Source organism: Mobula birostris, chromosome 14 (genome assembly GCF_030028105.1).
Source record: "Mobula birostris isolate sMobBir1 chromosome 14, sMobBir1.hap1, whole genome shotgun sequence".
Lineage (NCBI taxonomy): Eukaryota > Metazoa > Chordata > Chondrichthyes > Myliobatiformes > Myliobatidae > Mobula > Mobula birostris.
The window spans coordinates 63,505,022-63,531,157 of record NC_092383.1 but is presented as its reverse complement, the minus strand read 5'-3'; the positions used below and the strand labels follow the sequence as shown (position 1 = coordinate 63,531,157).

At 39.2% G+C, this 26,136-nt stretch overlaps 1 protein-coding gene across 1 annotated transcript in view; it reads left to right on the top strand.

Annotated features, from left to right (window-relative positions):
- The window catches only part of LOC140209933 (metabotropic glutamate receptor 4-like), a 1,199,825-nt gene that overhangs the window by 672,385 nt on the left and 501,304 nt on the right, over positions 1-26,136 (top strand). The window contains exon 6 of the mRNA XM_072278608.1: positions 25,765-25,965. Coding sequence (XP_072134709.1) covers positions 25,765-25,965 — 201 coding nt within the window. The remainder of the gene's footprint in view (positions 1-25,764; positions 25,966-26,136) is intronic.

Here is a 26,136-nt window from a genome sequence, read left to right as displayed (position 1 = left end):
GCCCGAAGTGTCGACCGTTTATTTTCCTCCATAAATGTTGCTTGAATGTTTTGTCTGTGGGTCCTCAATAGGATAAAAGGTTGGTTTTCCATAAAGTACTCCAGGTGAAGCAAGCCCTCCGTGATTCCAAAGGTCTGTTTCACAAGAATGAAGATAACATATTCCCACCAATATTAAAAATGCAAATTCCAATCCAGTATTTTTAAGAATAATTGTAAACTTGCACCCTCAATAGAATGCGCAGCATTAGCAACTATTGTATTAAGCATGTGTGTTTCCCCCTTCATATAACTTCCAGTCACAGTGAAAAGGCATAACAATAGTCCTGTACTTTGATGAAAGATTGTGGGTTGGAACAAGTTGACTCTTTGTTTAACCTTCAAGTCCTTGCATGAGGTGATCAAAATAAATGACAGGGAAAAGGTGAGTCCCTTAATAGCATTTTAAATTCCTTGTCATAAAGTGTGATCTTGAGAGTCTTAGGGGAGGGAATTCCAAAGGAGTCTATGACATCCATTCTATCTGACTGCATGAAGTTCAGACACCCATGTTCAACTGGAGAATCCAAACTTCAAAAAAAAACTACTGTGCTGCAGAACTTTTCCAGGCTCAAGTTCAAATTGAAATCCAGAGTTTCATTCGTATAAATTTCTGACAAAAAAGATAAATCTTGAGACTTGAAGGAGACCATTGAGCATAGATGCTAAACTCATTCCTCTCTCCAAATATGGTGTCTGACTTGCTAGAAATTTAGTATTTTCACTCTTTTTTTCATGCTAAGTTCTGCTAAGTTTTTAAAAATGACCAATTTACATGGAAGAACAAAAATGCAGATGATTGGAAACAAATCCCAGATATCCGGGAAATACTCAGCAGGTCAGGTTCAATTTGTAGAAAGAAGAAAAGAGTTAATGTGTTATACTGATGACTTTTCATCAGAAAGATTAGAATATTTTTTAAGTTGTAGAAGTTTTTTAAACTGTAGAATATGTCTTCAATTGTAGAAAAAGTGGAGGGAAATAAGAGACCAAGAGGAACTGAGTGACAGAAGTGGAATCAATGCCACATTGGAGAGGATGATAAAGACACGTTTATGGCAGACTATCTGTTTGGAGGAGATGTACCTTAGAGGATATAAATAAGTAACAGAGGAGGAGGGGGAAAGAAAATATCAAACCACACTGGAAGTGTTAAATGCAAGTGATACGTTTAAAAAAATGGTGGCTGGTGGTGTAGTGGCATCAGAGCATCCTTCAAGGTGAATGGTCCTGAGTTCGAATCCAGGTGGCTCCTTGCACACTTTTCACCTGTGTATGGTTGAGTGTCGGGCTTTGTAAAAAGCAGTCAATTGCTACGGAAATGGGAAAAATGCCACCCAATGAGCCACGTGGTGCAAAAGGGAACAACAACAACAAGATAAGTAAAATACTACAGTTGCCAATAAAAAAAAATTAAAAATGAAGCAATAGAAATACTCAGCAGATCAGGCACCATTTGTTCAGAGGTACAAAGCTATTTAATGCCAGATGAACTTATATTGAAAACATATCAAGCTGTACATTCATTATGGTGTTATTCATGAACAAGAGTATTAAAACATTTTTCAGCCAACAAAGCTGTTTTTCAAATACTGACAATATTGTGGGTTCATCAGTATAACAGTAGATGTGCACATAAGTTCCCATGTTTAGTAATATGTTAATAATCAAATTTTTGTGATGAGGATTAAATACCAGTTGGAACAAAAAACACTCCTCAGGCTCTTCCTCAAGTAGCTCTGTGGGAACTTTTATTTTCATCTGAATGAGCACATAGGTTCATGCTGTGACATCTTATTTAAAAGATGGATTACTCTTGGTGGAAAACATGCAGCAACCATAAAATATGGAAGTGAAGTTTAGGAAACGAATCCTTAGAGTACAACTCTGCTGCAAAACTTGTGTGGTCACTGAGCTGATCGTGTGTCCAGCTTCAGTGGCGGATGTGCCATTGTAATATTGCAAGTGTTAGAAGCACTGTGGGAGTTAGAGGAACACGATATGATCTGTCTTCAGCTAATCTACAGAAGACACGAGTCCAAAAAATACACTTGCAGAACAAAACTAAACTCAGTGTATGAAATCAACCTGACAGATTGATGAAAGCAGACGTGATAACTGCAAAAAACTTGTGGAAGTTATGATCTTAATTTCACAGAATGCTGATTCTGTTAGTTGAACAGCACATATAAGAATATTGTATATTAAACATCTTTAGTCATGAATAATAACGTTAGAAAATAACAACTTGACATGGGACTAACAGAATCTGAACACCGGAAAACTTAAGGGCCCTGGTGGAGTTATTGCCATCACATAACAACTTCAGCCAGCCGAGATATTACAGTTATAATCTCAATCAAGCTCCCAGTGATGACAGGTCCGGAGAACAAAAGATGCCCAGGAGTATTCTTGATTAATGGGATAAGTCAGGAAGACTGCCAAGACTGTGACAAAATATGGAAATTTTAAATATGAAACTCCAGTAAGTCATGTTTAAACCATCATATGTTACTGCTGGTAACATAAGAACAGTGACTACTTAAATGGGATGCACTGTATTAGAAATGAGAAACAATATTGGATATTGAGCGACACGCACAAAATACTGGAGGAACTCAGCCCAACTCAATTTGGGCAGCATCTATGGAGGTATTAAATAGTTGACATTTTGGAGCAAAACCTTTTATCAGGACTGGAAAGGAAGGGGGAGAGGAATAAGAAGGTGGGGGCAGGGGTGACTGGAAAAGAAGTTGGCAGGTGATAGGTGAAACCAGGTGAGGGGGAAGATGAGTGGGTGGGGGAGAGGTGATGAAATAAAGTGCTTGGCAGGTGAAGGGCTGAGAGGAGAACCAGGATGGGAAATGGAAAAATAAAGTGGCGGGGGGGAGGAAATTAACAGAAGTTTTATCGATTAATGTTCAAGCCATCAAGTTGGAGGTCATTCCAGACAGAATATGAGATGTTGCTCCTTCAAATTGAATGTGGTCTCATCATGGCAATAGAGGAGGCCATGGACCAATATGTCAAAATGGGAATGGGAACTGGAAACTGAACAGGGACGGTAGTGTTCAGGGTATTAAGAGAGCTATATTGAAGGAAATAGAGGAGGTTACAGGTGTCTTCTATGGTTATTTGCTAAGCTTTTGGAAGCACACACCCCTGAATAGTAGGAAAACATTTCAGAAAGTAATCTGCAAGTAAGGATAATATGATTCTTCTCTCTGCTTAAAATCAGACTTTGATTTATAGAGATCCAATGTTGGGCAGCAAGATTAGAGTGATGGTTGAAAGGCATCTTGGTTTGAGTTAGAACATAGGTAACTGAGTTTTGAAAAACTTCCAGATCATAGAAATAAAACTTGAATATACAATCATTACACTGAATACAGCTTCACAATTATGGGTTTGGGGAGGAAGGGGAAAGCAAAGTGGTATGATGTTCAGAGTTCCCCAACATCACCCACATGCGTAGTACTCAAGGTTTTCTCTGTCATTTCTTTCTGGTTTCTCTGAACTCAATAAGCACCAAATAGTTGCGATGGCAAATGAAAGTCTACTTGGTGAGCACAGTCTCCAGACTCAAGTAGCACTTTTCCAAAGAAACAGTTTCCATAACACTCCAGGATTTGCCAGAGTTATCTCTTTCACTTGACCTCAAATCATTCCCAAAACCCCAGAGTCTCGATAAAATATTGTGGTCAAAGAGTTATAAAGAACAGAAATAGACACAGCACACTATGTCCCTGCCAACCAGCAGGTATCCACCTAAACTGATCATTTTTGCCAGCACTTGGTCTATAGTCTATTATGCCTCGGTGATTCAAGTGCCCAACTAGACAGTCCGAAATATTGTGAGAATACCTGACTTCACCACCTTCTCAGACGGTGTGTTGCATCCACCCTCTGTGTGAAAGAATTCTTCCAAAGCTCTCCCTTACATATCACCTTAAACCTCAGCCCTCTGATCTTAAGACACCTCTTCCATGGAGAGAACTTACTTAATATCTACCACATCTAGACCTCTCATACCTTCCTTCAATTCATCAAGGTCTCAGTCCCACTTTCCATTTAAATTATCTGAGCTCAGCTTGCCACACTCCTTTTAGAGTCTGATTTTCTTTGCTCCCCTTGAGATTACCAGGCTGCCTGTTGGCGAATGTTCTTTAAATAGACAAAGGCCACATTTTCTGCACACAGTCTTCAACCTATCTACATGAACTTCAAATTCTCAAACTTTGGGTAACCTTTTCCTTTTTCTATCTCCTCATGAATCCAATGGCTTCCCACCATCACCCCCCCTCCCCCAACCCCTCCCGTTCTTCCCAAGTAAAAGCAATCCAGACTTTCAAGTCTCTCCTCTTAACTGAAAAATACCATCCCAGGCAACATCCTGATGAATATGCTCTGCCTCCTCTGAGTGAACTCATATTCTGGCAATAAGCCTTGAACTTCTGGAAATTGTCTTTCCTGGTAGACTTGGTAACTTTCCAGAAAATCCAAGTGTGTTAGGAAACTTAATTATGCGTGATTTAATTTCCTGTTCTGTTTCCATATGCTGTTGGTAACTCAATCAGAAGAAAGTGGCATATCAAAGTATAAGCTGTAAAAGGTGCTGACTTGCACACGCTAATGTGCAAATGCTGCCTTAAAATAACTCAGGCGATGCCACACTGAACATTTGAATTAACACCAATCACAATATCTGTGCTGTTATAAGCAACAACTTATCAGTAGGTCCTGCCAGTCAAAGCTGTGATTCCACCTCTCCTCACAAACGCTGCTGATCTCTGGGGGAGAGATTTGTCTTCAGTTGACAGTTCCAAATCATTGCAAGAATGTGGGCTGCTCATTAGCTAACATTGGCCTCAATGGAACTGACGGTGGGTTATTTTTGCACAGCAGTGAGATGAACCCATGGCAGAGGGGAGATTTTTCTGCAATATGATTTTTAACACACACCATATCACAGGTAATCTGGCCAGAATCTGAGGCGACATTTAGTTATCATGGTGTATTTTTTTTTGCAGCTTAGTTACAAGCTTGATTCAAACATTCTGATGCAACTTCATTGTTAATATACCTTTCTTTAACAAAGTTTAAGAATTATTAAAGCAGTTACCCTTAAACAGAATTGTCATTCACTGGATGCTTTTTTTTAATCTAATGAGATACCGCATGAAATAGGCAATTCTGGCCCTTTTGAGCCAGGCCGCCCAGCAATCGCCTGATTAATCCTAGCCTAATCATGAGACAAGTTACAAGTAAACTACCAACTGCTATGTCTTTGGACTGTGGAAGAAAATCAGAGCACCTGGAGGAGACCCACACAGTCATGGGGAGAAAATACAAGCTCCTTCGAGGGAGCAGCGGAACTAAATCCAGGTCACCTGTCCTGTAAAGCACTGTGCTAACCACTGCATTACCATCCAGCCCAATTTTACGTACACTCTAAAGACACTTGTGCATGAAGATCTCAGAAGATCAGCAGTGTTGTGTGTTTAATGTTACAATTAAGAATTCTTGTTTGTTTAAATAATTCATTATGGGTTATATGTACAAATACATGAATTACCAATGTCATCACACTCCCACGTGATACGTGTGTGACTCAGTTAAAATAAACGTGACGTTAGACCTGCATTTTGGACTCCAGTGTCTTCCTTTGAATTAGTTTAATGTTTAGAACTTACAAGACATAACACTAGTGACGAGGTATATTTAAAATGAATCTGAGATGGATACCAACCTGTTGAAATGTAGCAAGAAGTTCAAACTTAAAGAAATGAGGAACAGTAGAACTTAATAAAAAGCCCAGCATATGGAATGACAGTCGAGTTTTTTTTAAGTCAGAAAATGGAAGAATTCATGGATGATAATAATCATAAAAAGGGCAGAAATGCCTGCCTGCATCAGAAAAACAGGCATGTTTGATTACACAGTAGATAATTGTTTTTATATATACCGAGCAAATGGAGTTGTATTTTGAAGCACATCCAACAGCCAATGAGAAACAAGTCCTAATTTTGCAGAGTTCATTGGGTTTAAAGGTATACATTTTGCTTCAAACAAATTCAAAGTTTAAATGCTCCAACCAAAACAGCAGAAATGATATTTCTTGATAATGTGAAAGTAATTCAGGAGTATTTAGAACTAAAACCATTGTTGATTGCAGAATGCTTTTGGTTTCATAAGTAGAATCAAAAAGAAGAGCAGTCCATTTCAGTGTACGAGGCTGAATTGAAAAGATTGTCTGAGCATTGTCAGTTCGGTAATGGGCTTGATGATACACTAAGAGATTGTTTAGTTTGTGGAATCTTAAAGGAAAGCATTCAAAAATGGCTCCAAACTGAGGCACAGCGTACATTAAAAAAAAGTTAAAATCACTGTTTCAATGGAAACCGCAGACAGAGATGCAATTGAGTTGCAGTCAAGAATGAAAGTGAACATGAATAAAATTGCAGTGTTTAAGTAGAAACCAGCCTGGCTGAGCAAATTGTGTTATTGTTACGGCAGGTGCTCACATACACCAAACAAATGCAGGTTTCAAGGTGAAATTTGCAGAAAAATGCTACTAAGGACACATACAAAGAATATGTCGGACAGACAAAAATAAATGGACTGCTCATGGAAAAGAAGAAAAACTGAAATGTCAAACTGTAGTTTCAAAGACAGCACTAAACTGCATGCTGTTGATATGAAATCTGATAATGATGATAGTAACACAGGACTGTATAGCCTTTAGATTTAGATTGTGAAAATTAACAACAGACAAGCAACATGGGTTACACTAGAAGTGCATGGCAAATTAATTAAAATGGAATTAGACACTGGTTCAACTGTTTCAGATATTGTTTGAGAGGCATCTCAAAGACACTAAACTGAAGCCTGCAGGTACTTAACTAAGAATTTATACTGGAGAAAAGATAACTCCAGAGAGAATGACATCCATAACAATGAAATGCAGCAATCAACAAGCCACATTGAGCTGGTATGTGGACCAGCACTGTGGAGGCATGAGTGGTTGAGACAAGTGCGACTTGATTTGAGATCCATCCACAATTTGCATGCCACGTCCTCTGCAACAGAGTCAACTGAAGCTGAATTAAGAAAGGTACTGTATGATGTCACAACGGTCTCCATGCTGCACACCATGAACCATTGCCCAATGGAAGGCAAACAGGTGTTGGTGCCAAACTTTATGCCTCTGGGTGGAAAGCATATTGGACCAAGGAAGGGCCAAGCTGCTTAGTGGAATTGTGAAAGTATCAAAAGCAGTAGTCCAACCACAACAGCTTTGGTAGGCAACATATCTGAGAAAGCTTCTGATATTTTAATCAGGCAGTTACTTTCGAAATCTGGCTTCGTTTTAAGCTGGAAGAGAGTTCAAGGAGCTTTGTGAAAAGTTGCAAGCATTCAGCTTTTGTGAGTATTATGATTCAGAATTGATCTCTGTGTGTTAAAGTTATTGGATGACTTCAAGTGGGAGACAAAAAGTTGCTTGCAAAAGTAGTAGCAAAGACCAAAGCCCAGCTGGATGAAAGGATCGAATGGAGAAATGAAAACACAGGATTTGTAAGATGATGTTGTGGATTGAGAAACCAAGTGAAGAGGTCAGATCGTAAAGGGAGCAATAGAAGGGTTAATAAGGGAGGATTCCAGGGAACTAAATGCACCTTCTCTAGATCAGGATGCACAAACTAGATGAAGAAAAATGAAGAAGAAAGGTGGCTACCATTGTCAGAACTACTTCCTACCATCTCAGAGTCACCACAACTATCACGGAGGAGGCTTCAGAACCTGAGATTGTTTCACAGCCCCAAGTCTCACCTGCCAAGCAGAGTGATCTCCCCTTTTCAAGAAAGACATTATACCACAAGAGTAAGAAATTATGCACAGTGACAAAGTCTTTAGGCCTGAATGGGACAAATTAAATTTACTGTGCTGTGGGTGTTTGTATATAGTAGTTGTATTATATAAATACTGTGTATATATTTGGGATGTCTTCTCTGTTGCATTTGAGTTTACAGCTATGCAGGCTGAAGTGTTGTGTATTTAGTATTTATTTAGTATTTAAAATATATTTGAGTAATCTTGTATATATATTAGTTGATTAAGCATTTTTGCTTGTTTAAATACTGTAATTCATCAATTCATTATGTTTAAGTACATGAATTGCATATGCTGTCATGGTAACATGTGATATGTGCACACCTCACTTAAAGTAATCCTGAAGGCAGACCCGCATTTCGGACTCCTATGTCTTCATTTAAATTAGTTTAATGTTTAGAAGTTACCAAATGTAACAAAAAGTTAGAAAATATAACTAGCAATTTCTGAGATACTCAAACCACCCCATCTGGCACCAGCAATCATTCAATAGACAATGTACTTAGATCACATTTTTTCCTCCATTTTGATGTCCAGTCTGAACAATAAATGAACCTATTGACAATGTCTGGATAACTTTATGCATTGAGTTGCTGCCACATGATTTGCTAATTAGATATTAGCATTAACAAGAAACTGTACAGATGTACTTAATAAACTGGTTACTGAATGCGTATCAGATGTTATAGAAATAAATTATGTTGCCTGGATTCAATGTTGTAAGTTAAACAGTGAAATATGATATACCAGTATACAAGTAAGCTTAAGGAAGTCTTGGAAAAAGAGTTGACAAGGTAGATCAAAGCTCTCTTCTTCTATTCAAGAGTCACTGAGAAAAGCTTGACCAATACAAGAAAACAGGAACAGGAGTAAACTGTCAGATCCCTCAAGCCTACCCCACCATTCAATATGATCATGGCCTTACCTCCTCTCCTGTGCCATTTCCTCGTAACCCTCAATTCATTGATCTTCCAAATATTTGTCTATCTCCATCTTAAATAAATCTAATGGTCTGGCCAGAAAATCCCAGAGCTCAATTAGTCTCAGAAAGAAGAAGTTTCTGTGCACTCAGTTTTAAATGACTGGACCCTTATTTTACTGTTATGTCTTGCTGTTTGTGATTCTAAACTAGTAAAAACATCTCAACATTATTCCTGTCAAGATTTAAGAATTCTGCAGCACCCTTTGAGATACTGTGAGACAAAAAAAAATCAGACAAGTTTGAGACTATTATTATTGATTTGTTAAATTATTAGCTACCTCTCTGGTAATCTTTATCATATACTACATGGCATGACAGGAAATGACAGATTTCAGATCACCAAAGGCAATTTATTCTGGGCCTTTACAGATTTTTCAAGGCCATATTTTATAATATTATTAAACTTTGAAGCAAGAGGTTAAATAAAACTAACTGCTATAGATTGTAACAGATATCATGGGGAACTTCCTTGGTTCCTGAGTCATTAAATCGGCAGTACTGATCCATAAGATTCAAATATTTTTATTAATCAGTCAAGTGAGTGTATCGATATAAATCTGGTGCTAGCTTTTTGAACCCCTGAGCAGGGGCCATTTGTAATGTATTAACTCTGTGGTATCCAAATTGATTTGATATCGACCAAAGAGAGGATTCTTTATATAATAGTAGTAGAATTTGCTGCAGCAGTAATTTTTACAGTAACATATTTTCTTACCTTATTCCATTAAGGTAGGGGGTCCCAACCTCTTTAATGCCATGGACCCTTACCATTAACGGAGGGATACCTGAACCCCAGATTGGGAACCTTGAATTAAAGTATATTAGAGATCGCAATTGTAAGTGTCCACACCCTCTGACCCTGTGCTGGGCTTGTTGTTGGTTGTCTCTGACTATCAACCACAACCTTTGGCTTGATTATCCATACTCAGCAATAATGGGTATGTCCACAAGGCATCTGATTGCAGCCAATGCTCCCTGGCAGTTGTTCTCACACTGACCACTGTGCTTGCATTGATCTAACTGACCAGGTTCTTGATCCCCTGTTCTACTCCAGTGAATGATTACCCAGGCCTGACCCAGCATCCAGATGACTGAGGAATTAGAATCCTTTCAATTCATGTACAGGTCATGTGTGGAATAACTGGGTAGCTCTTGCATTGATGTGATGGCCTGGGTGGCTTCCTTCATTTGCTCTGTAATTCAATGATTGGGACCCTGTAAGCAGGTTGTTACATGACAGGGCACTCCACTTTACTGGCAGAATAGCACTCAGAAAATCAGTGAAGTACAAGACAGTGTTGGAAATATATGGAAGCATTTTGCAGGCAGCTCATAAAATTACTAGATATATTTATTTTAATCTACAATTGCTGCAATCCACGGCTTCTAATTTCTCTTTAAGAAATGTACTTTTATACCATCAAATAAATCAGCATTTTTGCAATCTCTTGAAGGATTTGGTGAACTTAATTCTCAGAAATGCATGTACTCCACCTTGATGTGAATGAAGGTCAGCCATCGCCTGTAGAGAGGGCACTGGCGTGAACTTCAAGCTGGATTGGAAGTGTCAAATCCTGAGAGCAGAGAACAAACTGGTGTTCAACCCCACTATTCCATGTTAGCCAAGAGCCTCCACTTGAGCCCATCCCATCTGCTTGCTTTTGACCCATCTCTCTCTCTTCTCATGACCACTAATGAGTGAGTTTGCAGGAGTCTTGGGTCTCATGCCGCCAAGTTCAGGATAAGTTGTTTCCCTCCGCAACTCATGAACCAGCGTGGATGGCTTCACTTGCCTCAGTATGATTTGTCCTATTTTGCACATTGGATGTTTGTCAGTCTTTGTTTTGCGTGTTTTTTCATGGATTCTATTCTATTTGTTTATTTTCCTGTGGGTGCCTGCTAGAAAAGAAATCTGAAGGTTGTATATGGTATACATACTTTGATAATAAATTTACTTTGAACTTTGAAATGGCTTATCTTGCGCCTCACGTTTGAAGCTAAAAATGCCATAGATAATCCAAAAGGAAATGATGATTAATTATTTGGCCATCTCAGCCTGACACGATGTTTTTGGCCTGTCTGCCAGGCTTTTGAGTTCCTGAACATTTTTTTCGTAACTCCCATAATTCAATTTATTGTAAAGAAACAGCAATGGATCCTGTGTCAGAAGACCCCCTACCAGTTGAAACAAATCACCTGAAAGAAACTGAAACTTGATGGAAGTTCTCCCACTCTGATTTAACAAATTGCCACCTCTTAGTTAAGTACAAATGCAGTTACCATGCATTTAAGGCATTATCTAATAATCATTTGCAAATTGCAAGGTTCTCAGGATGGTTGAGGCTTTCTAGTTTACTTGCACTGTGTGTAAGGATGCTATCACAAAACTGTTAACAGAATTATACATCATAGAGTGTCTATGCTATATAATTTCAAAATCTTTGTTTAATTTTCTGCAAGAAATGTGTTAGTTTATTAAATTACATTAACCTATAAACCCAATCAATTATTGTTAATTAGAGGTACGTAGTTATTAATGTAGTACATTGGATCTAAATATCAAATAGAAAATTCAGAAGTTTTAACAATATTAGTATATTTTCCCTTTACTATTTAAACCATTGGTAAGTAAAAGTTTTATACTGAGGGCATTTAACAACAATATTTCTCAATCATTAACTTTAAATTGATTTCACTATATTTTTATGCATTAAAAAAAAAGATGGTGATGAGTTTGTGTATTTTGGTTCTCACGAGCTTACTGTGACAGGTACCTAACAAGCCACACCAGATGGCACTCATTTATAGAATAATGCCTGTTTCTAGTCAGAAATCTCAATTAAACCTGCACTTTCACAATTGCGAAACATGACATTACTTAACCACCCCCATGCCACCTGCAGTGTCACCTGAATAGACTACGTGACTATTAATGAAATAGTGCTTAATTTTACTGTTGGAAGTTCTGGTATGCTTCTAAAGTTATAGAATAGATACCTGTATCACCCCAACTGGAGTGCATGTTAATGAATTAAATTGCAGAAGGTATGCAAGTTGGGAATAGAGACAATGCAGAGGATTTTGAGATGATGACTAGGGAAAGAAAGAAGAAACCAAACCAGGCATTCCTGGACTTAAATATTTGTAGGTCGTGACTAATGGCAACACAATTAATAGATACAACTGTAGTTTCAGGATGCAAAGGCAACCAGCAGGCATACAAATCTTCTCATTTTCAAAACTAGCAAAATTACTAGAAAAAAGGAAAATGCAATTGCTAAAATAGGAGACTACAAAGAAAAATAATGAAATCACAGACTTATTCAATGAGTACTTCATTTTTCATGTTAGAAGAAAGGAAAATATCAGCAGGAACTAATAACTTCAGAATGAGTATGGATTTCATATAAATAACAAAAACAGCACAGAGGAAGGCAGGCATATCTTTAGGCCTTTCATTCCAGACTATTAAACAAAAGAAACAAAGTAATTGTAGTCAATAGTCACAACCCTTCAAAAACTCCTTGATTCAGAAATCGCACATAATGTACGCTAAAATATAATTGTTGAAGAAAGGAAGGCAACAATAGGTACTGTATATCTGCAGTAATTTCTATACAATTAATGTTCAACTCTCAACTGAGAGTGAGGAAGTACATGATCAGTTATTAGGAGATCTATGTGAATTTGTGATGAGCGAGTTCACCTTGAGTAATCTTGTTAAATTTTCTGAGAAAGTATTGTCTTTGTGGATTATTAAATTCATATGATTATTAACTGTATTCAAATGCTGGAAATTTGAGATGAGCATCTGACAAGGGCTTTGGAAGTAGTTTAGAGAGAGTAGCAAAGTGGAAAATATTTCTTGAGTAAATGCAAGTGTTACAAATGTAAACTGTGGCAGATGCTTGAAGTCTGAAATAAAAACAAAACATGCTGGAATTAAAGACTAAAAAGATTAGCTTTATTTGTCACATGTACATCAAAACCTACAGTGTAATTTGTTTACATCAATGACCAACACGGTCCAAGTTGTGCTGGGAACAGCCCTCGGGTGTTGTCATGCTTCTGGCACCAACATAGCATGCCCTCAACTTACTATCCTTAAATCATGCATCTTTGGATTGTGGGAGGAAACCATAGCACCTGGAGGAAACCTATACGGTTATGGGTAGAACATACAACTCCTCACAGATAGCACAGCAATTGTGTCCTGATCTTACAGGTAGCGCTACGTTATCATGCCTATATAGCAGTTTAGACAGTGTCTGCAGAAAGAATTCAGAATTAACACCTCAAGTCCATGGCATTTTACTGGAATTTTCTAACTAAAACTCATTGTCTTGAGTATTTCAAATATTTTTTATTTTTATTAACGTGTGGAACTTTAAGGAAGTTTGCTCTGTAGCTCTTGTCATAGATTATAATTTATTAGGAGCCATTCAGTGCGAGATGATCAACTATGGATTTGAGAAGGACATACTAAAATACACTCTTGGGTTAGCCCAACCAAGATCTGTAAAAATTCTATAAAATCACTAAAAACTATAAAACAGTATTGAGAATAGCTAATGGAATACTGGTCATCGTTTCTAGGAAAGTAAATTTCAATCGAGGAAGCTGAGCTTTAGTTCCACACAATTTCTTTAATCTATTCAGAGAGGCATTAGCCTTGGAATGATGCAGCGTAGCCTCAATAAAATTATTGTGTCAATTTATGAGGACAGGTAGGATCCTATTGGTATGCATTCACTTCAGCTCTGAACACTGAAGGGCGATGTTATCAACTTGCTTAAAATTTTAAAAGGATCTGAAGGGAGGATAGAGAAAACTTATTTCCCTTGTCAAGGATGATGCAGTACAAACTGGCAGAATAAGAGCTAAAGCATTCAGGAATGAAAGCAGGGAACAGATGTCAGACTGGAAACTTTCCCTGCCCTTTACATTTACAGCAGTCTGGTAATGTGATTACTATCAGCCATGCAGAAACCCTGACAGAGTATATTTATTGAATGACAGCAAACTAGAACACTTATTCTGTGGTGAAATGCCTTTATTTGTGCCTGAGAAATTGCAACAATCCTACTGTCACAGTTAGCATTTGGTCCTCATTCTGACTCCTTAATTGTCCTTGCCACAAGCTGTATCCTCTGTTAGACTCATGACTAAACAGGTAGTCAATCCACCAATTTGTTCATGAGAAATTACTTCTTATGAATGACTTGTTTATTTCTGCTCCTCCTGCCCCCGTAGTCCATCTGACTGCTTCTTTTGGTGAGTTCCCCTCTCCTGACTGCAGCCTATTCTAACTGTTGAACCTGTCCTGTTGCGGTAACTCTGCGGCTGAATGGTACACTTTTAAGGTCAAGTCCCACTGCCACATCTGGTAGAAATTACGGAACTTCCTTTCGTTACCCTCCGCTTGCCTAAGCAAACAATATACAAGTTCTGCTGACTGGTATCTGTGAAAGCTAATTTGAATATACTTCGAATAATTACAACGAGAGCACATTTTAAATGTGGAAATAAAAAGCTTTTAAACTTCCTAGCACCTGCTGTTGAAACAAGTGAAAACCCACATTTTGTGTAAACAGACAAGTTCAAATTTATTGTCATTCAACCTTACATTTATTGTCATTCAACCTTACACATGTTTGCAGCTAAAGGAAACATTATTCCTCTGGGGCTAAGGTGCAAAACACAGTAATATAGTCACACACAGCACATATAGTCACAATCCAGCACATGCAGTTGCAAAACAATATTAGCACAAGTCCCATGGACATGGCCTGAAGATTGACAGGTTGACATGATGCGCCAGTGCGTGTTTATATAACATATTAAAATGTTGCTGAGACTAATATAATAAAACAAATGGTAGTGTAAATACTGTGTGTGTGTGTGAAACGACAGCAATGAAAGATGGAAAATGACCAGAGCAAGATGAGAGTGTGTCTGTGAGTTGGGGAGTGGGGACACCGGACGTTCTGGCAGGATGCACTCGTGCTAAGTGGCAGCAGGGTCTAACAGCCTGGGGGAAAAGCTGTTATCCCGCCTGACAGTTCTGGTTCTAATGCTGCGGTACCTTCTGCCTGACTGCAGGAGGTGAAGGAGACTGTGAGAAGGATGGAAGGGTGTTTTATTTGCGGCACTAGGAAGCCAGGTGGCTGTGAATAGCACACACAAGAGATGGAGCCGTGAGGGAAAAAACATTCTGCTGTTTATTTTACTTGCAAGCCATCTACCCAGAATGCCCTCTTACACTACATTCCACATGTAACACACAAGGAAGTGTGACAGCAACCGGAAAGGGTCAAAATATACATGAATATGTAACATGTCCCTCCACCTTATTTTGAAGACTTCTCCCCTTTCCCATACGCAGACCAGTTATTGAGCTATTAACATTTAATGGAGTAATCATCAACTTCAACCAACAACAAAAAAAAATGTTTTTTTTCTCTAAACTAGGGAAAGAGAGTAAACTGCCTCTATTCTCAGACATAACTGTGGGGATTTTTCTGCCCCATGTGCTGATTATTCTGTCCTATGTGCACAGTCTCTCCTCTTATGAAACTTCTGAAGTTCGCTTTGGCACATCTCCCTGCTTGGGTTTTGTGTTTATTTAGCACACTCTGTTTTGTGTTTAGGGTATAAGTAAGTAGGCCAGATGCAAAGTTGTCTTTTCATCAGACCAGTGTCTGGAGCCATTTTGGTGGTGGCGTGAAAAGTGTTGCGGTATGTCAGCAAGAAGTGCTAAGATGCTGGTTGAGGGATCCACTTCTCTCTGAAGTCTGGAGGAATTGTTTCATTGTTTGTACGAATCATTCAGTAAGGCCATTTGTGGCTAGATAATACCTTGCTTACTTGATGTGCTGAATACCTTTGCTTCCAAAAATGCCTTGAACTCTTCAGACAGGAGTTGTGGGCCATTGTCACTTGCAAGCTATTGAGAAAGGATAAAACGGCTGAAGATAGAACCTACTGTAGCTCCTCAATTAATTTTTCGGATTCTCTTCATGATGGTAACCTCAGGCCATTTGCTATGTGCATCCACTACGACCAAAAACATGTGGCCTTCAACAGGTCCTCCAAAATCTCTGTGAATGCTCTGCCATGGTTCTTCAGACCATTCCCAAGGATGCAAAGGAGCAACTGAATACCATTTCTCACTCGCTGACTTGGTTAATCACACTTTATCTGGCAAACAATCATCACAAATAATAGACTGTAACTTCCCTTTGGACTTGGAAGCAACTCAATGTGGCAGAACCGAGGCGAGGTGCGGCAGTGGGCCTACCTCTGAGAGTGAGGAAGGCCCAAGGTTCGATCATTTTAAGTGCCATGCAGAAGGCCGAATCAAGGCACCAGAACTTACTGATTTGACTGAACTCAATGTTCAGACAGGGACTTAAGTGCAGGGACGAATCGAAAAAGCTGGGTACAGGCCGAATCGAGGAGGTGAGTCCTGGCCCCAGAGCGTATTGAGGTGATGGAACTCAAAGTTTGGACATCGATTTAGGAGCCGGGCCCAAATTGAAAAGGTCAGGGTGTTGCGGCCCAAGGCAAGGGACAGGCCAGTTTAGCTTGCTGCTCCATGGCTCGGCAATGAATTATGGAACTGTCTTTGCAGACTTCAGTTCAGAACACTATTTGCTTGCAGTTACTGTTTGTATGATGTTTTTATTTTATCTCTCTCTGCACATTGCGTCTTCTTTTTATGTTTTTGTTGTGTTTCTTTGTTTCATGGCCTTTTGATGTGGGCAGGCTGTCAATGGTTACATTCAGTTCTAGCCACCAGAAGTAACTGTGTGTGATTGAGATTGCAAAGGGAGCTGGAAAGGGCAAGTAATAGGGTTATGCCACAATTGTAATTGGGAACTTCAATATGCTAGGTGATTTGGAAAATCAGGTTGGTGTCAGAATGCAAGAGAGGGAATTTGTGGAATGCTTATGAGATGGCTTTCTAGAGCAGCTTGTGCTTGAACCTACTGGACGAAAGTCTATCCTAGATTGGGTGTTGTGGGATAACCCAGATCTTATTAGGCAGGTTAACATAAGGGAACCCTTTGAAGGCAGTGATCATGATATGATTGAATTCATACCGCGAGCTGAGAGGGAGAAGCATAAGTCAGATGTATCAGTATCGCAATGGAATAAAGGGAATTACAGAGGCATGAGAGAGGAGCTTGGCCAGGTGGATTGGAGGGGGATACTCGCAGAGATGATGGCAGAACAGAGGCGGCTGAAGTTTCTGGGAATAGTTCACAAGGCGCAGGATGCATATATCCCACAGTAGAAGTTCTCAAAGACAGGGCTAGGCAACCATGACTGACATGGAAAGTTAAGGACTGCATAAAAGCCAAGGAAAGGGCATATAATGTAGCAAAAGTGAGTGGGAAGTTGGATGATAGTTTTTCATTAATATAAAGAATAAAGGGAGTAGAGAGACCACTGGAAAATGATGCTGGTGAGGTAGTAATAGGGGACAAAGAAATGGCAGATGAACTTAATAAGTACTTAGTTTCAGTCATTAATGTGGAAGCCACAGCTGTATGTCAGAGGTCCATAGGGTCAGGGAACAGAGTGAGTGTCATTGCTATTACAAAGGAAAAGGTGTTAGGCAGACTGAAAGGTCTTAAAGTGGTTAAGTCACCTGGACCAGAAGGACTACATCCCAGAGTCCTGAGAGAGGTTGCTGAAGAGATAATGGATGCACTGGTCATGATCTTTCAAGAATCACTTGATTCTGGCACGGTCCTGGAGGACTGCAAAATTGCAAATGTCACTCCACCCTTTAAGAAGGGAGGAAGACAAAAGAAAGGAAATTAGCCAAACCTCAGTGGCTGAGAAAGTGTTGCACTCCATTATTAAGGATGAGGTTTTGGGGTACTTGTAGACTAATGATAAAATAAGTCAAAGTCAGTATGGTTTCTGTGAAGGGAAATCTTGCCTGACAAATCTGTTAGAATTCTTCGAGGAATTAACAAGCAGGGCGGACAAAGCGAAGGCAGTAGATGTTACTTACTTAGATTTTCAGAAGGCATTTGATAAAGTGCCTCACATGAAGATGCTTAACTAGATAAAATCCTATGGTGTTACAGCTAATATACTGGCATGGATAGAGAAATAGCTGACAGGCAGAAGGTAGCGAGTGGGAATAATGGGGACCTGTACTGGTTGGCCTCTACTATCTAGTGGTGTTCTTTAGGGGTCAGTATTGGGACCGTTACCTTTCACATTGTTTGTCAATGATTTAGATAGTGGAACTGATGGCTTTGTGGCAAAGTTTGTGGATTATATAAAGATAGGTGGAGGCTACGTAGTGCTGAGGAAGCAAGGTGTTGAGAGGGACTTAGATAAATTTGAAAAGTGAACAAAAAAAGTGGTAGGTGAAATAAGTGTTAGGAAATCTATGATAATGCATTTTGGTAAAATGAACAATAGTGCAGTCTATTACCTAAATGGAGAGAAAATTCAAACATTAGAGGCACAAAGGGACTTATGAGTCCTTGTGCAAGATTCCCAGAAGGTTAATTTACAGGTTGAGTGTGTGGTAAAGAAGGCAAATGCAATGTTGGCATTTATTTCAAGGGGAATAGAATATAAAAACAAGGAGATAATGCTGAAGCTTTATAAGACACTAGTCTGGCTGCACTTGGGGTATTGTCAACAGTTTTGGGCTCCTTATCTCAGAAAGGATGTATTGTCATTGGAGACAGTCCAGAGGAGGTTCACGATGATGGTTCTGGAAATGAAGGGGTTAACCTATGAGGAGAGTTTTGCAGCTTTGGGCCTATACTTACTGGAATTTAGAAGAATGAATGGGGATCTCATTGAAACATGCTGAATGTTGAAAGGACTAGATAAGGTGAATGTGAAGAGGATGTTTCCTATGTTGGGAGTATCCAAAACTGGAGAGCACAGCCTCAAAATTGAGGGGTTACCTTCTTGAAATGAAGTAAGGAGGAATTTTTTTTAGTCAAAGAATGGTGAATCTGTGGAATGCTCTGCTACAGATTGTGGTGGAGGCCAAGTCCATGGGTATATTTAAAGCGGAAATTGATAGACTTCTGATTGGTCCAGGCATCAAGGGATATGGTGAGAGGGCATGTGTATGGGGTTGAATGGGATCCAGGATTAGCCATGATGAAAAGGTGGGGTGGCCTTGATGGGCTGAATGGCCTAATTCTGCTCCTATGTCTTATGGTCTTATGGTCTCGTGGTCTCTAACAATGTGCAGTGGAACTCAGCAGGCCAGGCAGCATCTATGGAAAAAAGTACAGTCGATGTTTCGCACCTGCTGAGTTCCTCCAGCATTTTGTGTGTGTTGCTCAAATTTCCAGCATCTGCAGATTTTCTCTTGTTTGTAATGTACAGTGGAAATTTATTTCTCTGTTTGTTAATCTCCACTGTAACATGTACAACTCCCCTCACTGGAACAACCTCACCAATGCAAGTCTTAAAAGTCAACCTTGCCCCTTCTGGGATGAGATACTGCAATTTCTCCTTGTAAACTGTCTCTGACACCAGCAATACTGTGTACACATGTACACCTACATCCTCACCATGGCTTCTTTACAGTGCTCTTGGTTGACTGTGTCATTTCGCTTTTACAGACATGTTCAATGTATTTCTTTTTGCCACAGCTTCAGCAATGTAAATCCAAATACGAATGTTCAATTGCTGGATGACCAGATTTTTTTTCACATCAGTAAAATTGATTGGCAACAGGTGCCTTATTCTTAAAGTCAGTAGAAACTTTATGAACTTAGGAACTTGTGCTTAATAGCTTTGTTTCTTTTGCTGCCATCTCTATAGATGTACTAATCTCAAATGCCTTCTGTAATGTTAGTTTGTCTTCTGTAAGCAGACGTTGATGAATTGCCTCACTATTCAGACCTCATATAAATCTGTCACGTAACGTGTCATTCAGTAACTGCCCAAAATCACAGTGCTCAGACAATTGGTTCAGCTCCACCACAGAATGTGAAATAGACTCACCTTCCTCTTGATTCTTTTTATGAAATCTAAACCTCTCAGAAACAATCAAAGATTTAGGTAAATAGTGGTCCTTTAAGACTTCAACTGTGCCCTCATAAGGCTTATTGCCAGGATTAGCAGGTTGTACTGGACTGCATAATAAATTAAGCATTTTTGTGGCCATCACAGTCAGAAAAGTTAGAACACGAATATCATCTGCAATTTGATTTGCCAGTGCAAAATAGTCAAATCTTTCAGTTTATGAACTGCATTGCTCTGTCATTTTGTCATATGCCCCATACCTCCAAACACTGTCGCCATTTTCAAACACAATCACGTTCCAGAGAAGTTGACTAGTCATATCTGTCTCTCTTTCTCCATCTCTTTTTTCTTTTATTTAACTGTCCCATTCTCATTCTCTCCCCTCGGATTCTTCATTCATATTACTTCCTGCAGCTGTTCTCGTGGCTTGCGTCCACTTCTTTTTGCTCACCCACGTTATGTAGCGGTACACCACCAGCGTTGCATACACACTTTTCTTGTCAAAGGGAACAAAACAATAAATATCCCGTGAGGAAGCAGGACCTTCCAGGTAGTAATTTCTGGATTGCTGCCTGTGCCACACACCAGTGAGGGTAGAAACAGGATGATTTGGCAGATAAATGCATGGCTGAGAAGCTGGTGTGTGGGGGGCAGTGTTTCAGGCTCTTGGATAATTGGGATCTCTTCTGGGGGAGGTATGACCTGTTCAAAAGTGACAGGTTGCACCTGAACCCGAGACGGACCAATATTCTTGCGGGCAAGTTTGTTAGAGCTGTTGGGGAGGGTTTAAACTAACTTGGCATGGGGGGGGGGGGCGCGCGGGAATACACGTGAAGGGATTCAGGATAGGATGGATGTGAAAAAGTAAAGATAGCATGCAGTCAGATTGTCAGGAAGGGCAGGCAGGTGATGGGACTTAGTTGCAGCCAACAGGCGGAGTATGGAATCATTAGGGATGCAAAACCAGAAAGGATACCAAATACAATACTCAAGGTGTTGTATCTAAAAACACGTAGTATAAGAAATACATTACAGATTGCCAGGTATGATATTGTGGCCATCACTGAATCGTGGCTGAAGGATGGTTGTAGTTGGAAGCTGAATGTCTAAGGTTACACATTATATCGGAGGGATAGGAAGGTAGGCAGAGGGGGTGGTGTGGTTCTACTGGTAAAGAATGGCATCAAATCAGTAGAATGATGTGACATAGGATGTTGAATCCTTGTGGGTTGAGTTAAGAAACTGCAAGGGTAAAAGGACATTGAGGGGAGTTATATACAGACCCCCCATCAGTGGCTTGGAGCTGGACCACAGATTACAACAGGAAATAGAAAAGGCGAGTCAAAAGGGCAATGTTATGGTAGTCATGGAAGATTTTAATATGTAGGTCAATTAGGAAAATCAGGTTGGTAATGGATCTCAAGAGAGTGAATTTGTTGAATGCCCAAGAGATAGCTTTTTAGAAAAGTTTGCTGTTGAGCCTACAAGGGGATCAGCTCTACTGGATTGAGTGTTATGTAATGAACCAGAGGCGATTAGGGAGCTTAAAGTGAAAGAACCCTTCCAAACCAGTGATCACAATATTATGGTGTTCACCTTGAAATTCGACAGGGAGAAAGTAAAGTCTAATGTAGCAGTATTTCAGTGGAGTAAGGGAAATTACAGAGGTATGAGAGAGGAGTTGGCCAAAGTAAATTGCCAGGAGCTGCTGGCAGGGATGTCAGTAGAACAGCATTGCTGTGCATTTCTGGGAAAAATGAAGAAAGTGCAGGACATGTGTATTCCAATAATGAAGAAATACTCAAATGGTAATATAGTACAACTGTAGCTGACAAGGGGAGTCAAAGCTATTGTAAAAGCAAAATAAAGGGCATACAACAAAGCAAAAATTAGTGGGAAGATCGAGGATTGGGAAGTTTTTAAAATCCTACAGAGAGCAAGTAAAAAAATCATTCGAAGGGAAACGATGGAATATGAAAGCAAGATAGCAAATAATATCAAAGTGGATAATAAAAGTTTTTTCAAGTATGTTAAAAATAAAAGAGAAATGAGAGTGGATATAGGACTGCTAGAAAGTGAGGCAGGACAAGGAGATCGCTGATGAACTAAATAAGTATTTTGCATCAGTCTTCACTGTGGAAGACACTAGCAGTATGCCTGATGTTGTAAAGTGTGAAGGAAGAGAAGTGGATGCAGTTACTGTTACAAGAAAGAAGGTGCTCAAAGAGCTGAAAGACCTAAATGTACATAAGTCACCCGGACCAGATGAACTGCTCCCTAGGGTTCTGAAAGAGGTAGCGATAGAGATTGTGGTGGCATTAGTAATGATCTTTCAAAAATCATTGGACTCTGCCATGGTGCTAGAGGACTGGAAAATTGCAGATGTTACTCCACTCTTTAAGAATGGAGGAAGGCAGCAGGAAGGGAATTATAGACCAGTTAGCCTGACCTCAGTGGTTGGGATAGCACTGATGAAGCCTCACCTTGAGTATTGTGAACAGTTTGGGCCCCTCATCTTAGAAAAAATGTTCTGGTATTGGAGAAGGTCCAGAGCAGGTTCACAAGGATGATTCCAGGAACAAATGTGTTATTATATGAGGAACATTTGATGGCTCTGGGTCTGTACTTGCTGGAATTCAGAAGGATGGGGGGGGGGGGGTCTCATTGAAACCTTTCAAATATTGAAAGCCCTAGACAGAGTAGATGTGGAAAGGATGTTTCCCATCGTGGGAGAGTCTAGGACAAGAGGGCACAGCCTAAGGATAAATGGGCGCTCCTTCAAAACAGAGATGCGGAGAAATTTCTTTTGCCAAAGGGTGGTGAATTTGTGGAGTTTGTTGCCACATGTAGCTGTGGAGGTCAGGTTACTGGATGTATTTAAGGCAGAGATTAATAGGTTCTTGATGGACATGGCATCAAAGGTTACAGGGAGAAAGCCAGGAACTGGGGTAGTAGCTTTATGCTAACTGCTATGCATCTTTGTCATCCTTTATTCCATAGACCCGCAATTCAAGAATATTATTTTGCCATTGATCTACTGTTTAATCTAAATACCTTACTTGTTTTTATGTCAATGTAATTGAATAGTGGAAATAGGCCAGTTAACAGAATTTTATTGTCATATACTGGAATTGATTTTTATCACACCAGATGTTTATTTGGTCAGGAAATAATATCTACCTGAAAATCTATATTAACCTAGGTGACTCAATAAAGAGATCTTTGTTCCTAATTTAAAACTTGATTTATGGGATGACACATCACTGGTAAGACCAGTGTTTATTGTCCTTGTCAAGGTGGTGGTGTGCTGTCTTTCTGAACATAACGATTATGTTGTTAACATGTGATCAAGTTCCTCTTTGATGACTATGATAAGAAGAGTTTTATGTGTAGATTGTACGAGGAAGTTTCTAGTGTAAATGTTCTATAAACAGAAGTGAATGACGTAGCTAATTGTGAATCCTTGGAGACCTCTACCAAGGTGTCAAAGGATATGGGAATAGTCCTTAAAAATGTGCTGAGTTAGAAGATAAGCCATGATCTTGATGAATGGCCCTAGCAGGGTCTAAGGGATAAATAGCCTGTTCTACACTTATTTCTCATGCTGTAATATTCTTTTGTAAGGTGATTCAGCAGATCAGCAGGGTCACAGTTGGTGAGAATGAGGTTGGGTTTGAGGACAGCAACCGTCGAAGTGGCTATTATTCCATCATGGAACCAGGTGGCCTCAACATTGCCCAGAGATAATGTACATAGCACTGAAACACAGATTGCACAATTCAGTTTCAATATTACCAGAATAAATGGTGTAAATTGAATGACTGTAGGTGATGGAAAGACAGGACCTAAGCGGAAACAATGTTTAGTTACACGTGGTGCCATTGAGAATTATGCCGTTTCCATTACACCAACTCTTTCCAGATGTAACTCATGGTTCCAAATTTAGGATAACTTTATAACATTTTATGGGACATTAGGGTTACAATAATAGTTCAGCCAATTCCAATTTCTAGACTGGCTAGATTTACTGTAAGATTTGTTCTATACCACTTTATTACTAATTATTCCAGTTGACATAAAGGAAAGCATAATTTATGTTTCTGCTTTCTTTGATAGAAGAAAAATATATGATTTTATTTGGTTGTATTTCCTGTCCACAACATTTAGTAATCAGAAGAGAGAAAAATAAATCACTCATATTTTACACTTATTTTTATCGAAAGCCTTGACAAATTTCAGCTCTGTTTTTACTTAAATCCAACTAATTATTTCAGCATTGTTTCTCAAACAAAAGCAAAAAAAACTGTATTCTTTCTAAGCTCATTTCAGAGCTTGTTAACTGAATTATTTGATAATTCATATCATGGGTCTACACCTTTGTTTTTCAGAATTTCTCTTCCTTGAAACAAAATATAAATTTACTTAAAAGAAACAAATTGAAAAAGATTGCCAACAATCTGCAGAATATAATTTTTCCTCAAAAGGCCCCTGAAAACAGAAGAGTCAGTCAAATCTGATCAGAAACAGACCCACTGGTGGGGAAGCTTGCATTCCATGTTAATGAGCAAAGAGGGATTTGACAGGCATTGGCTTTACAAATGTACATGCTTCACATACTCAATTGATGTTTTGACAGAGGATAATTGAATTTAGCCTTGAAAGCAGCTTTCCGCATGGGTTACTGATTTACAAATCAAAGCCTGTGTCCTTTACACCTGCAAACCATACAGTAGCAACTAGGACAGGACAGCAGCATTTTATCATATGCTAGTTCAGAATCAATCAAAACATCCTAAATGCAACAAAATGCTTAGATAAATAATCACATAATGTGGTAAATATATGACCTCCCATTATGCAGGCTATAGTGACACTTACCAGCCAATCCTTAATAGTTAAAAAAAGCTAAAGTCTGTTTTGAGCCTTCAAGTCTGCTCTGCCATTCAATCATGGCTGATTCTTCTTTTTCTCCTCCTCTACCCCAGTTCCTGGCCTTCTCCCCGTAACCTTTGATGCCATGTCTAAACAAGAACCTATCAATTTCTGCCTTAAATACACCCAATGACTTGGCCTCCACAGCTGCATGTGGCAACAAGTTCCACAAATTCACTACCGTTTGGCTAAAGAAATTTATAATATGGTGTGATCAGAGGGGTGATTTGGGGTGTGTGTACAGCAGGTGGAAAGCTTGTGACTGTAGTAACAGTGCTGGGCAAATCTCCCAAAAATGGGTTTAGCAATTTAGTGATGGAGGGCAGGACCATTAACTTGAAGAAGTAATAAAAGCAGAAAGAAATGCCCATTTTGGTGTGATGTCATCAACTTGATTGAAATGAGAGATCTACCAAGCTGTATGTTGATAAGGAAAACCAGAATGATTTAACTCCTAATATTGATAAGATCCTTTATTCCTACACAAAATTGCCTTATCATGTGAAAGTATTATTGAAGATTGTCCAAGCTACAGTGCACAAGATACTTTAACTTTTGGATGTGTTTCTACAATCAAAGTGATATTGAGGAAGGGAATCTTAGGATACCAAAAGTGTTCTGATGACTACATTAGCATCTTGTAGAGACTTAAGAGGATGTTTGAAAGGATGTAATTTAACTTGGCCTGAACATGGATTCAAATGGATGATGGTCAGGCAAAAAGAAATAGTGAAAGCAAGAAGCAATTGCTTAACATTCCAAAAATACAGAAAGCAATGGTATTTCCAGTCAAATAAATCTAATTCTTTCAGTTTCTCAAAACATTGGCAATGAATATGCATCAATCTTTAGCATAGTTTTAATCAAACCATACCTTTGTGATTTTATTATTGCTAGGCTTGGAACGAATTGGCCGGAATAATTCTTATGAACAAGAGGGGAAAGTACTGTTTGTTATCGATGCAGTTTATGCCATGGCACATGCTTTGCACAACATGCACAAAGACCTCTGCCGTGGATATGTCGGACTTTGTTCCAAAATGGATCCCATTGATGGCAAGATCCTCCTTGAATACATCCGTAAAGTGAACTTCTCTGGTAAGTGCTCAAAAACATTTACCCACCAGATGTTCTTGGTGGAAAGTGGTTTGAAGTCATTTGTTGCAACAGTCTTATGACAACTTAAACTTATCTGCTTTTGGACTGACACATTAAACCACATACTGTACATATCATAAGCATATGCAGATACATACATAAGTTTGATGT